The sequence below is a fragment of the Fusarium sambucinum genome, chromosome IV, assembly GCF_050947815.1.
Source record: "Fusarium sambucinum isolate potato_lamoka chromosome IV, whole genome shotgun sequence".
Lineage (NCBI taxonomy): Eukaryota > Fungi > Ascomycota > Sordariomycetes > Hypocreales > Nectriaceae > Fusarium > Fusarium sambucinum.
In genome coordinates, this window is record NC_139291.1 from 5,254,792 (window position 1) to 5,267,118 (window position 12,327).

The window sequence follows — 12,327 nt, forward strand, 5'->3', positions numbered from 1 at the left end:
AATCGATTCACAGCAATTTATGATGAATTATTAAGCTCGAGCTTAGCTGTAAGAACCACTAAATAGAATGCACTTTATCGACGCTTGTATAAATATTCATGACTATCGTATTGCGTTAAGCGTCAGAGCCTCGAATGTCCTTTCTTTCCATTATCTGCTAACCTACAGTTCAGCTCTGCTGCTTGACTCGGCTTTTGATGCAGATAATGTCTTACACGCCCCGCGGACATACATAGATAGACGTGACCCTGTCTATATGCAGTGTTAACCTTCCTATTTTCCAGGTTGCTGCCTAACCCATGTTCAATGTATTGTGACCAGCTTGAAAAGAGGTGTTTCGTATAAATGCAGTCCATTCTTCCCGACTGTCTTTCATGGGTGAGCCGTAACGCCCAGACCGACCCCGCCACTAGCACCTTATACAGCAGAATCTCTGGCAGTCGACAGAACATCATCCTCAACTTGCATCTTCAATCAGCCTCTACTTACCCAGCGCTGGCTATTGTTGGCGCCCGCGCTTTCTTATTTTCCCATATCAAGGGTGGTATTTAATACAGTATCATGAATGGAGCCCACAAACACTGGCTTGGACTTAGAAAAGGAGCTGACGTGCTCTGTAAATCTCCCCGCCTTTTGGTCTCCAGCCTCAATGACCACCTACAGTAGCTAACTATGCGCGCAGATCTGCACGGAGCTTCTTTACCAGCCTTTGACTCTCCTTGATTGTCTTCATACGTTTTGCGGTGCTTGCTTGAAGGAATGGTTTACTTTTCAGGCCGCGACGGCCGAGCGGTCGCCAAACCCGCCTGCTCCCGGCACCAATATCTTTACATGCCCATCGTGTCGAGCTACTGTACGAAACACCCAACATAATGCGACCGTCGTCACTCTTCTGGATATGTTCATCGCAGCCAGCCCTGGAAAAGATCGCTCTGCGGTGGAAAAAGAAGAGATGGCCAAAAAGTACAAGCCGGGCGATCAAGTCTTGCCAACAATCAATACTCGCCGAACGGCTGAGGAGCGACGTGCTGATGCTGAGGATAGAAGGTTGATAGAAGAGGTCAGAGAGCTGAGCTTACAAGAAGCCGGCGTTTCTTCAGCACCGCCAAGGACGAGACGGAGGCGCGAAAGTCGATCTGCAGATGATAGGAGAAGATCAAGCAGAGACAGGGAAAGGGACCGGGAAAGGGACCGAAGTTTGGATGGCCGCCATCAGCGAGGAAGCCGCCGCCCGCGAATGGACGACGGAGGCCGGCATAGTTCCGATCAACTACCAGTGGAAGGGGAACGACGCCGTCGACGTAGCGAGTCAAGACAACGCCAGATCGAGCACCAGTCATCCATTCGATCACTCATAAGCTCCGGTGATATGAGCGAGAGGGATATCGAGAGGGAAATAGAGTCATTTGCAAGACAGATTCAGGAAGAAGGGCTCCTCGACGGACTCGACTTGGATAATATCGATTTGAGTCGCGACGACGAGCTTAGTAGGAGAATCACTGAGGCATACCGACGGCGTCAGAGAGATCGAACACGCCAAGAAGCACGGAGAAATAACTACCCTCCACTAACACGACCTGCTGAGGCCTCAGCGGCAGACGCTCGTATGTTGGCACCTGAAGGAGGTCGAACAAGGGAAAGGTCACGACCCCATTCTAGGTCTGCGAGTGCTGCAAGTGCCACCAGTGCTGCAAGCCAAACTGAGGAACGAAGTCGTCCACAAACGAACGCAGCGTCAGCGAGTCTCGAAGTTCAGGAGCCGGTACGGAGGCCAAGAAGAAGGACCGCAAGTGGAGGTCGTAGCTCGACCACCCCGATATTCCCGACCGCAACTGCAACTGAGAACAGGCCTGCTGCTCGGTCATCAACAGACCTAGGCTCGAGATCCCAAACTACTGATCCTACCCAGTCCCGGCCCAGCCTCAGCGAAGGGCGTAGTACAAGTACCCCTATTCATATCGCGCCGTTTCCAAACCCTACGGAAGCTCTATCGAGTACCAACACCGGGAGCCTGTCATTCGCCAGTCGCCAGGGGAACGTGGCGAGTGCATCAGTTCCTCCTTTATTCTCTCATCATGACCCTGCAGCAGGTCGCTCGAATAGGCCCCGTCCTGTTGATCTTGCGATCGTCCACCAGACAGTGACCAGCCCGATCAGCAGTCCAACAGTTTCAGCGCACCAGAGGACAAGATCACACCTATATCCGGAGCCTTCTGTCAGCTGCTCTCGATGCAATAGGCCGCATATCGAATATGAGGTGCACTACAACTGCTCTATTTGTGCTAACGGGCAATGGAACATGTGCCTCGACTGCTACCGAGCTGGGAAGGGCTGTCTCTACTGGTTTGGATTCGGCTATGGTGCCTGGGCAAAATGGGAAAAAACAAGGCAACAGCAAGGGGATCCTTCTCTGGCAAAGCCGCACATGTTGACTGCGAGTCGCTACCGGCCTCCTCGCTCAGCTCCTGGTGGGGCTGATGGACGAAAAACGCTCACGACAGACGATCCCAGGCATCGATTAGAAAGCGGTACATTCTGTGCAAACTGTTATGCTTGGACAAATGATTGTTATTGGCGGTGCAACATATGTAATGAAGGCGATTGGGGCTTTTGTAACGATTGTGTGAATCAGGGGAGATCCTGCACACATACTCTTCTACCTCTAGCTCACGAAGCCGCTCAGCCAACCCAAAGCCGATCTGGCAGTCCTCCTAGGTCGCCAGGTCGGCCAACAGCCGCTACCATACTCAAAGGCCCCAATGCATCCAATATTGGACCCTTCAAGCCACTGACCTTCACGACACGCTGCGACGTCTGTCAGGAACCCATTCAGCCGAACCAGGCACGGTATCATTGCTACCACTGCACAAGTACTTTGGTTTCAGATGCTACGCCAGGCGATTACGATATATGCTCCTCATGTTATGGCAATCTAGTCACCCAGCGACAAATAAGCCCCGAGAACGGCCACTCTGGATGGAGGAGATGTTTGAATGGCCACAGAATGGTGGTTGTCGCGTTTACAGATGGGAAAATCGGACTATGGCGGTACATAGCCCAAGACCTAGTGGGAGGCAGAGGACTCAAGTCAGATGCGCCAGAAAAGCCGGAACACCGCGAACAGGGCCTCCTGAAATGGGTCTGGCACGACGACGATCAAGAACTTGCCCGCCTCGTCACGAGAGATGTATCAGAAACCGCGCCGACGGAGAGTGGGTTTACTCAGACTTTTCCCCCTGATGGCGGAGTGGGAATGAAAGCGACAGCGAGATTTGGCTGGTACCCGAAGGCGGGGGCTGACGATGAGCTTCTCTTCCCACGAGGAGCGGAAATAAAAGAGATTGAAGATGTTAACGGAGAATGGTTCTTTGGAGCATACATGGGTTCTCGAGGTTTGTTCCCAGCACCATACGTGCGGTTAGAACAGAATACTCCTTGAAGATATGAAAGCTGAGCGTTATGCTGGATACCTAGAAGATGAAATACCCTTGGATATTTACCACTTATCAATATTTTACCTGGACATTTAACCATTTTTATAAATGCCTGATTTGGATGATCGTCGCTACCTACCTAACACTGAGATCTGTGACGCCTTGGTGGAAGTCGGTACAGGAATACCGTCCCATCGCCGACAGCCCGGGATTGCGCCATTGCCGATCGCGGCCCCACCATCAAGTACTTCCCATATTACCAAGCTGAACCTCCACGATCAATCACCAATCCTCCCTAGCCTTGGGAAGCTTTGTCAATTGGTTTTTGTTAGGTCCGCGAAGCTTTGTATCAAAAATATGTTTCGTCCCACCGCTAAAAGGCTCGCCGTCACTGCGGCCAAAGCCGCTGCAGCTCCTACGTCCCATACTCTTAATGTCGCTCGAGCTCAAGGTGTCTCCCGAGGTTTGACTGGAGGTGCGCATTACTTGGATTCTACTAAAGCGTACCCAACAAGCTAAACTATTATAGCTATCGGAAACACACCTCTCATCCGTCTCAACCGCCTCTCCGACGAAACCGGCTGCGAGGTTTTGGGCAAGGCCGAGTTCATGAACCCCGGTGGCTCTGTCAAGGACCGTGCAGCTCTCTACGTTGTCAAGGACGCCGAGGAGCGAGGACTTCTCAAGCCCGGCGGTACTGTCGTCGAAGGCACCGCAGGAAACACCGGTATCGGCCTTGCCCACGTCTGCCGGTCTCGCGGCTACAAGCTTGTCATCTACATGCCCAACACCCAGTCCCAAGGCAAGATCGATCTTCTGCGGCTCCTTGGTGCTGAGGTCTACCCCGTTCCCGCCGTCGCTTTTGACAACCCTGAGAACTACAACCACCAGGCCCGTAGACACGCAGAGCGATTGGACAATGCTGTCTGGACAAATCAGTTCGATAACACAGCTAACCGCCGTGCGCACATCGAGACGACAGGTCCTGAGATTTGGGCGCAAACAGATGGAAAGGTTGATGCGTTCACATGCGCTACTGGCACCGCTGGTACATTGGCGGGCATTACAAGATATCTGAAGGACGTCTCCAACGGCCGGGTCAAGAGCTTCCTCGCCGACCCTCCTGGCAGTGTCCTCCACTCTTACGTATCCTCCGGTGGCAAGCTTAACGAGCGCACTGGCTCCAGTATCACCGAGGGTATCGGACAGGGTCGCATCACTGACAACCTCCAACCAGATATTGGCCTGGTGGATGGTTCGCTTCACATTTCGGACGAGAAGAGTATTGGGATGGTCTACCGCTGCTTGGATGAGGAAGGTCTTTACCTTGGCGCCAGCTCTTCCCTCAATGTTGTTGCTGCTAAAGAGGTTGCTGAGAAGCTGGGCAAGGGCCACACTGTTGTTACTGTCCTGTGCGATGGCGCTTACAGATATGCCGATCGATTGTTCTCTCGCAAGTGGTTGACCGATAAGAAACTTCTGGGAGCTATTCCCAAGCACTTGGAGAAGTACATTGTTCTACCATAGGACGTGCCTTTGAAGGAATCTAGATGATACATATATTTTACATGAAAACCACCATCAATCTTTCCATAATAGTCTTGGATGAAACCATCGTTGATTAGTTGGAGAACAACGTCTCAGTGGTTGTCTAATCCATAGTCAAGTATTTCTCCCAATCAGGCTTTCGGCCTGTAATACGTTCATATTCGAGACCAAAGCCTTTCCTGTTTTCAGAGCCTGCCTTGATGAAGTCTTCGGCATGTTTTTCCAGCAGGTCATGGAAATGCGTCAGGTTCTTTGCGTCGTCGCCAATAATTTCCTGTGCAAGTTCCGTCGCTCTGATGTTCTGAGCAAGTACCCTAACATAGTAGTAGGGGCTGAGAGGGTCCTTCTTCGCCCGGGTCTTTTTGTCACTGCGTACGTTCAACTTGTGCCACGAGGGGACCATGCCGCGATGCCGCTCAATTGCTGCGGCGATAAACTCTACGTTATCCCGCAGTTCTTTGGTGAGTTTCTCGACAGACTCTCCGGCTGCCTGTTGCGCTTGGATTGTATGTGCTTGGCTGAAAAGAAGAAGTCCTCGGATGGTAGGGCTGAAGTGAGCCAGCCTAGAGATGAGCTCTTCTTTCCGTTCGTGCTGTGGACGTTGTATCAGATCCCAAATCAGTTGATTCCATTTCAAAGCTTGCAGAATATCTTGCTCTTCTCGCGTTGAGTCGTAGATCCTTTGGTTGATGGATGACATTAAGAGGGTGATTGAGGAATCGTATCTTAGAGTAAGGCCAGTCTTGTCAGCCTGCTTGGCGCACTCAATAATGGAATATTCCTGCTGGGCGTCGCATGCCCTCCGAATCAAGGACGAATAGTGCTCCTTTTCTAGCTTAATCCCAGCCCTCTTGTAGCCGGCGAGGAACGTAGCGATGTTGTCCCATTCCTCCTTGGTCTTCATTAGCTTGGTCGCTTGCGTGAGTGCTGTCTTTGAATTCGGGATGTCCTTCTTTATATCGATTGGCGAAAATGTATGCTCAAGGCCATCAAGCTCGATAACGATGGGGTTGCGCCGCATGAAGTCGCTCTTGCTTGGGTTATAGACAATCTTCCTCTGTGTCTCGGGCAGGTATGCTGGAAGGATGATCTTCTCCTGAACATCGATAAGAATTTTGTTCAACTCGGGGTTTTCGGTCTCTGCGAAGACGGCACTCAAGCCTACGAAGTGTCAATGGGTTTATCTCATTATCAATGCCTTCTGTTTTCGAGTTGACCTACATCGGGTAGGAGTTGCACTGAAGCGTCGGTATTGGGGCGCAGGGTTTGCAAGGGACACTCGCAAATTCGCAAGCGTCCTAAAGGCCGGCATGATTGACCTGTTCAGCATCTTGCTGGCTGCGCAACTCAAATATCGAGCTGGTCCAGAAAAATGACTGTTTTTTTCTGAATTAGCAGATATTCAGCACCAAAGTTACCTTACAACGGTGCTCTTGAAAATAACCCGGGCGGACAAACTGCGGGACCGCACCAATCAAATTTGGGAATTGGCATCGTCGGGCCATGAACATTGTACGTAGCTCCAGAAATTCTAGCCTGGCTCAACTTCATTGTCGTATCTTTCGCGGCAAGTCACATCACAATGAACGTCGCAAGCCTGGGACGGCCAGTCGGCTGTCTCAAGACTGCCTTTCGACGAACGAGATTTCAGAGGAGTTTCCAGAGAAATGCCTCTTCAGCAGCCGCTGTTGAGCCTATGGCTAAGCGGATCTCAAATGCCTTCAGCGCTGAGCAACGTACGTTTTTTTGTGTCTGTCGTTACGAACTATATCACTGACACTATATAGGGGCGGATCTTGCCAAGGTCAGCAAATTTTACATTCATCCTCGCGTCCCGAGCATTCGCAGCACACACCCCGATCCCATGCCCGCACTCTTGGAAAAGCAAATCACCAAACTCGATCCAACCGGCGCACGCACACGACTTTTCTCCAGGGAACATGCCGACAGCGCCAAGGTGGGAGATGTCCTGATGGTGACGACAAAAAGCGGCGAGCCCTTTGCTGGCGCTTTTCTTCAAATCCGACGCCGGGGCCAGGATACGGCCATTCAACTAAGAGGACAGATGATGAAGGTGGGCGTTGAGATGTGGTTCAAGATCTACAGCCCAACAGTGACGGGTATCGATATTATCTGGCGACGACCCAAGAGAGCACGACGTGCTCGTCTCACATACATGCGCAAACCCAAGCACGACATGGGCAGTGTGGACCAGATGGTGTTTGCCTGGAAGAAGGAGAGATACACTCTACGGTCACGGGCCAGTCAGACTGGAAAGCCGGCTGGAAAGCAACATGCCAGGATTCTCGGACAGAAGAAGCCATAAATGAATTCAGGCATTGGGAATAGTTGTATGATAAATCGTGTATAAGAATTTGTATAGAGTGTATCAATCACTTTACGAAAGTCTCCGTTTGTCATCAACCCTCACTATATGGAAACGACGATACTTCAGCGGCCCCCAGTGTCATCGTTTTGCTGTCCACTGTTGAGATTTGAATCGCCAGGCCCACCGGTTCTGATCATCCCATATTATATCTGGACCTTATTCGAGACCAATCATCCGATGAAAGGATAACAAATAGATTCGGCTGAGCAATACTGGTTAATATATGACATGTTATTAGGTCTGCGGTTTCTACTTCATCCTTCTTTGGGCACGTCCCCTGTGTTGATATCTATACGTAGGTAAGCCTGAACATGATGCGAATTATCTCTCTAATAATAGCAAGTTCTCGAATGTCGCCAATAGTGATACTTGATTTCAGTAAAGTGCGCTGTTTCTGCGATACAGTATTTGTAGTCCTTTATCATTCGTACCTAGTGGGTATATATATGATGGTGGTGTTCATGCAAATGGCTCGTCTGAGACAGTTATCGTCGGCAACTGATTAAATCCCGGAACGGCCAACAATAGAATACTCAATCAATCCGTGGCTTGGTATATAATGTTTCAAAGAACAAGGGATTCCTCCTCGATTGCTTCTGTTTCTTTTTGTATCTCGACTAAATAGGTTTAAACTCATAGGTTGCAAAGGAGTTATGTGCTTATGGGACATTACACTAAGTCCATGGCTCTTTCAATACCGCATGCTATGCTATACGGCACAGACAACTGCCCTTATTTTTAGTTAAGCCAAAATTGCATTATAAAGATGGTTAACTCAACTCGCATAAGAAAGGGGGTTTACACGTTTCACGAACCGTTCAACGTTTACAGCCAGTCGACCGCTTACACGCGTTCAAGTTTAGGTTAGGTTGTTTAACGAGTAATAGATGAACGGGCTGTTTCTGCCACTCCCCAATTGTACCCCTCCAAGTGGCACCAAAAACAGCTGAACAACGAACGCCATGCGCCGGGATTTGCAACCGGTCGCAGGGACCCCCTGGAAATAAACTCCCGTTCCCGTGCATTTCAGTTGACATGTGCATTGAGTCTTGAGTGTGAAACTTAGTAGTAGGTTGCTACCAAACAATTGAGTAACGTCTGGGGAATATTAATAAACATTCTAATAGAAACAACTTAGACAGCATTCACTGTTTGTCCCGCTAGGACTAAACCTTTTTACATCATGCTGTTCATTATCTCAAGGGTAATGCAGTGTTATGGATCTTATGCGAGGAGGTTCACAAGGTGTAAGGGATGAAAGAGATGGATGGAACCCAATACTCAAGTATAAACCTAACAGCAGCCGCCCTCTCGATTTAATGCCTAAAAAAAGAGACATATTAAATTGAACATTCATATAACTTCCACCTCTGCCTCGTATCTGATCCTAAATTACCTTTATACCACCTTCAAAGGCCTCCAACCAACTGACAGACGCCCTGCCTGTCAACGGCCCATACCTAACCTGGCCTAACAGGTTGGCACCTTAACAGGGGCTCACAGCAACCGCTAGAACGTGTCCCTCAGAGCTAAAAATGGACGCTATTAGGAATTCCGTCAAGGCTTTTCAGGGGATGCTTCCACTACAACCCAGCAACCTGGATTGTAACGAGAAGTTCCCCGATTTTTGTTTACACTTGGAGGCACAGTGCAGCAACGACTCCCAGGATAAGGACCAAGAGAACGAAAAAGAGCAACAACACGACCAAGGCCTTGACAACAACAAATCTAAGCAGCGTCATCCCCATTTCCATTATCCACGTCCGCATTCCCCATCAGCTTCAATATCGGAATCATCTCGCTTATCGTGCATCTCCACCGCCTCGGCCTCGGCTTCATCTTCTACATCCTCGAGGGTCTCGTCCGCTTCATTCGACTCATTTTCGACTCCAATCTCCCTTACTCTCGACTCCTCTTTACACTCTCCCCGTTCCTCACTCGCCAGCAACACTTACTCCTCGCCTGTACCTGAGTTCATCGCCCGCAATCGATCCTTCACAGGCGCTTCTTTCTCCTCCGTCTCTTCCTCCCCACCGTCCTCACCGACCCCGCGCACCAGGCGGGACAAGTCACAACTGCATGCTGCTCGATCGCAACGGTCTGGAAGCACAGCTACGAACGCACCGTCACCTGTAGGGGTTCACAAAAAGGAACAATCGACAAGTCCAAGAAAATTCAGAAGCAATCCCACTCCTGCGGACGCTCTTGCTGCTGTTGAGTCGCATGACCCAAAGTTAATCAAGATGGCTTTTGCGGAACAGCAAAGATGGGTTACGGTCCAACAAAAGACCTTTACAAAATGGTATGTACTTTGTTCCAATTATAGTCTATGACAATCTAAAATTGGTTTCCACAGGCTCAACACAAAGATCGAGGTTCGCAACCTTGAGGTTAAGGACCTTGTGAAGGATCTTAGTGACGGTGTAAGTTGAACGAGAACGCAACCTTGACCAGCTTGACTAATCCTTACGCCTAGGTTATGCTGATTCACCTCCTCGAATGTCTTTCACACGAATCGCTAGGCCGCTATGCCTCAAAACCCAAGCTTCGAGTACAAAAATTTGAGAATGCGAACACGGCACTCGACTTTGTCAAATCCAGGGGTATTCAGATGACCAACATTGGTGCGGAGGATGTTGTTGATGGTAACCAAAAGATTGTTCTGGGTCTCATCTGGACACTGATTCTCCGGTTCACCATCAGTGACATCAACGAGGAGGGCATGTCAGCAAAGGAAGGCCTGCTGCTTTGGTGTAAAAGAAAAACGGCATGTTACGACGAGGTCGAGGTGCGAGATTTTAGTGGCAGCTGGAACGACGGTTTAGCGTTCTGTGCTCTACTGGATATTCACCGACCAGACCTTATCGACTACGATGCCTTGGACAAGTCAGACCACCGAGGCAACATGCAACTGGCTTTCGATATCGCACATAAGGAAATTGGTATCCCCAAGCTGCTGGATGTAGAGGATGTGTGCGATGTCGCGAAGCCCGATGAGCGATCCCTGATGACTTACATCGCCTACTGGTTCCACGCATTCTCGCAAATGGAAAAGGTCGAGAATGCTGGACGTCGAGTTGAAAAGTTTGTCAACAACATGCAAGGCGCTTGGGAGATGCAGAGTGCGTACGAACGACGGATGCGGGCACTCCTGAAAGCCATCCAGGAGCGAATCGAGGTTTGGAAGGAGGCCACATTCGAAGGAACGTACGTCGATGCCAAAGCTCAATTGACCCAGTTCTTCGATTACAAGAGAGGCAAGAAGCGAGAATGGGTTGCCGAGAAGAGTGATCTGGCAACGTTGCTTGGAAACATCAAGACAAAGTTAGGCACTTATCGTCTGAGACCATACGATCCACCGGCGGAATTGAGTTTGGATGCTCTTGAACAAAGGTGGGCAGAGTTGGCATCAAATGAGATGAGACGCGCCCAGCTTATTAACGAGACCATTCGAGAGTAAGTCTATCCGCAGAAAGATATCTAACATTTTGACTGACTGTCTTCCAGCATCAAGAACGCCCTTCGCAAATCCTTTGCCGACAAAGCGAACGACTTTGCAATGGCTCTTAACACAATGCAGTTAGCCCTATCTGGCCTTGATGGCGATGTCGAGGACCAATTACACCATGTCAGGAAGCTTAGTGAGAGCCTTTCCCCCTTGGACCAGTACCTGGACAAGATCTCAGAACTGGACCAAAAGTGTCAAGAGGCCAACATTGAGGAGAACGACTTTACCACTTACACATACGACGAGCTGTCATACGAACTGGGTCTTGTCAAGACATCAGTGCAGAAGAAGCTTGCCTTTTTGGAAAACCAAATGGTCGCACGAAGCATGACAAACCTGACACCCATCCAGCTGGAAGAGTTTGAGAGTGTCTTCCGCCACTTCGACCGCGATGATACCAATTCTCTTCAGGAACTCGAATTCAGTGCAGCCCTCGCGTCTCTTGGGCTTGTGTTCTCGGAAGATGAGATGCACGACTACTTCCATGCGACATCTGGTGGACGAGATTATGTGACATTTGAACAATTTATCCGATTCATGGTGGATGTGACAGAAGACCAGAACACAGCAGAGCAAGTTTACCAATCGTTCCGTGAGGTGGCAGATGGCAAGCCATATGTGACAGAGATGGATTTACGACACAGCTTGGTACCCGATGAAGTGATCGACCAACTCGTCGAGATCATGCCCGCACACAGTGGGCCAGACATGTCAGAAGACCGAGGAATGCCGCAATACGACTACATCTCCTTTATGGAGAAACTGATCAACGAACAAAACAATGGCCAGGGAGGCCTAGAAACTGCCCAATCGGACAGGTCTAATCCTGAGCCACAGAGCCCTCACACCAACGGGGTCTAGGAGGAACAAGAGGAGAACCAGTGGCTAGAGATGCATGCGTCTGTTCAAATGGAATTGAATATGAAGCTTAAGCTAACGTGCCCAAAAAGGAGGGGAGGGAAAGATAGGCAGAGGGAAGCCAAGCGATGAGACAATGGCTTTCACACTCTGACCAATACAATACTCGACAGTGCTGTTTTTTTTTGTACAGGCGAAGGTGGAGGGACTTTGGACAAATGAATATTCCATTGAGTTATACCAGAGAGTGGACGATTGTAGAGATGGAGGGATACAACATCGGGTTACCCAGCTTTCTTTGGGGACACCCGCCGTGAGAGTAGCTCTTTTTTTTTTTAGTTAATACCATGAAGAAACCAGAGACTTGACAAGTCAATGATTCTATTTATTGAGCCGATAAATCTGACACCCAACTTTTGCTTATATGCGAATTAACAAGTGCAGATCAAAAGTCCTTGTAATACGAACGACGATCTGTGTGTTATGGCTATTGATGCTGGAACTTTGGTATTCCAAAACGCCAAAATTGCATGCTCGTATCTATTTATGTAGTCAATGGTAGGTAAAAGAGTCTTAGACATGCAGTCAAA

At 49.5% G+C, this 12,327-nt stretch overlaps 5 protein-coding genes across 5 annotated transcripts; 4 read left to right on the plus strand and 1 right to left on the minus strand.

Moving 5' to 3' along the window:
• Nucleotides 1-565: 565 nt before the first annotated feature.
• FSST1_001769 (uncharacterized protein) lies at nt 566-3,439 on the plus strand (the record flags this gene model as incomplete). Its single annotated transcript, XM_083227693.1, has 2 exons — nt 566-616; nt 683-3,439. The coding sequence occupies 2 exons, from the start codon at nt 566-568 to the stop codon at nt 3,437-3,439; spliced, it is 2,808 nt and encodes a 935-aa protein (XP_083091951.1).
• A 352-nt stretch (nt 3,440-3,791) lies between these two features.
• FSST1_001770 (tryptophan synthase beta subunit-like PLP-dependent enzyme) lies at nt 3,792-4,961 on the plus strand (the record flags this gene model as incomplete). Its single annotated transcript, XM_083227694.1, has 2 exons — nt 3,792-3,909; nt 3,964-4,961. 2 exons carry the CDS (start codon nt 3,792-3,794, stop codon nt 4,959-4,961), a joined length of 1,116 nt encoding a protein of 371 aa, XP_083091952.1.
• Nucleotides 4,962-5,085: 124 nt separating this feature from the next.
• On the minus strand, nt 5,086-6,294 carry FSST1_001771 (uncharacterized protein; the record flags this gene model as incomplete). Its single annotated transcript, XM_083227695.1, has 2 exons — nt 5,086-6,143; nt 6,204-6,294. The coding sequence occupies 2 exons, from the start codon at nt 6,292-6,294 to the stop codon at nt 5,086-5,088; spliced, it is 1,149 nt and encodes a 382-aa protein (XP_083091953.1).
• A 270-nt stretch (nt 6,295-6,564) lies between these two features.
• Nucleotides 6,565-7,308, plus strand: FSST1_001772 (mitochondrial 54S ribosomal protein bL19m; the record flags this gene model as incomplete). Its single annotated transcript, XM_083227696.1, has 2 exons — nt 6,565-6,718; nt 6,770-7,308. 2 exons carry the CDS (start codon nt 6,565-6,567, stop codon nt 7,306-7,308), a joined length of 693 nt encoding a protein of 230 aa, XP_083091954.1.
• Nucleotides 7,309-8,906: 1,598 nt separating this feature from the next.
• FSST1_001773 (uncharacterized protein) lies at nt 8,907-11,740 on the plus strand (the record flags this gene model as incomplete). The annotated part of the gene is made up of 4 exons (XM_083227697.1): nt 8,907-9,673; nt 9,728-9,794; nt 9,848-10,827; nt 10,879-11,740. 4 exons carry the CDS (start codon nt 8,907-8,909, stop codon nt 11,738-11,740), a joined length of 2,676 nt encoding a protein of 891 aa, XP_083091955.1.
• Between the last annotated feature and the right edge of the window lie 587 nt (nt 11,741-12,327).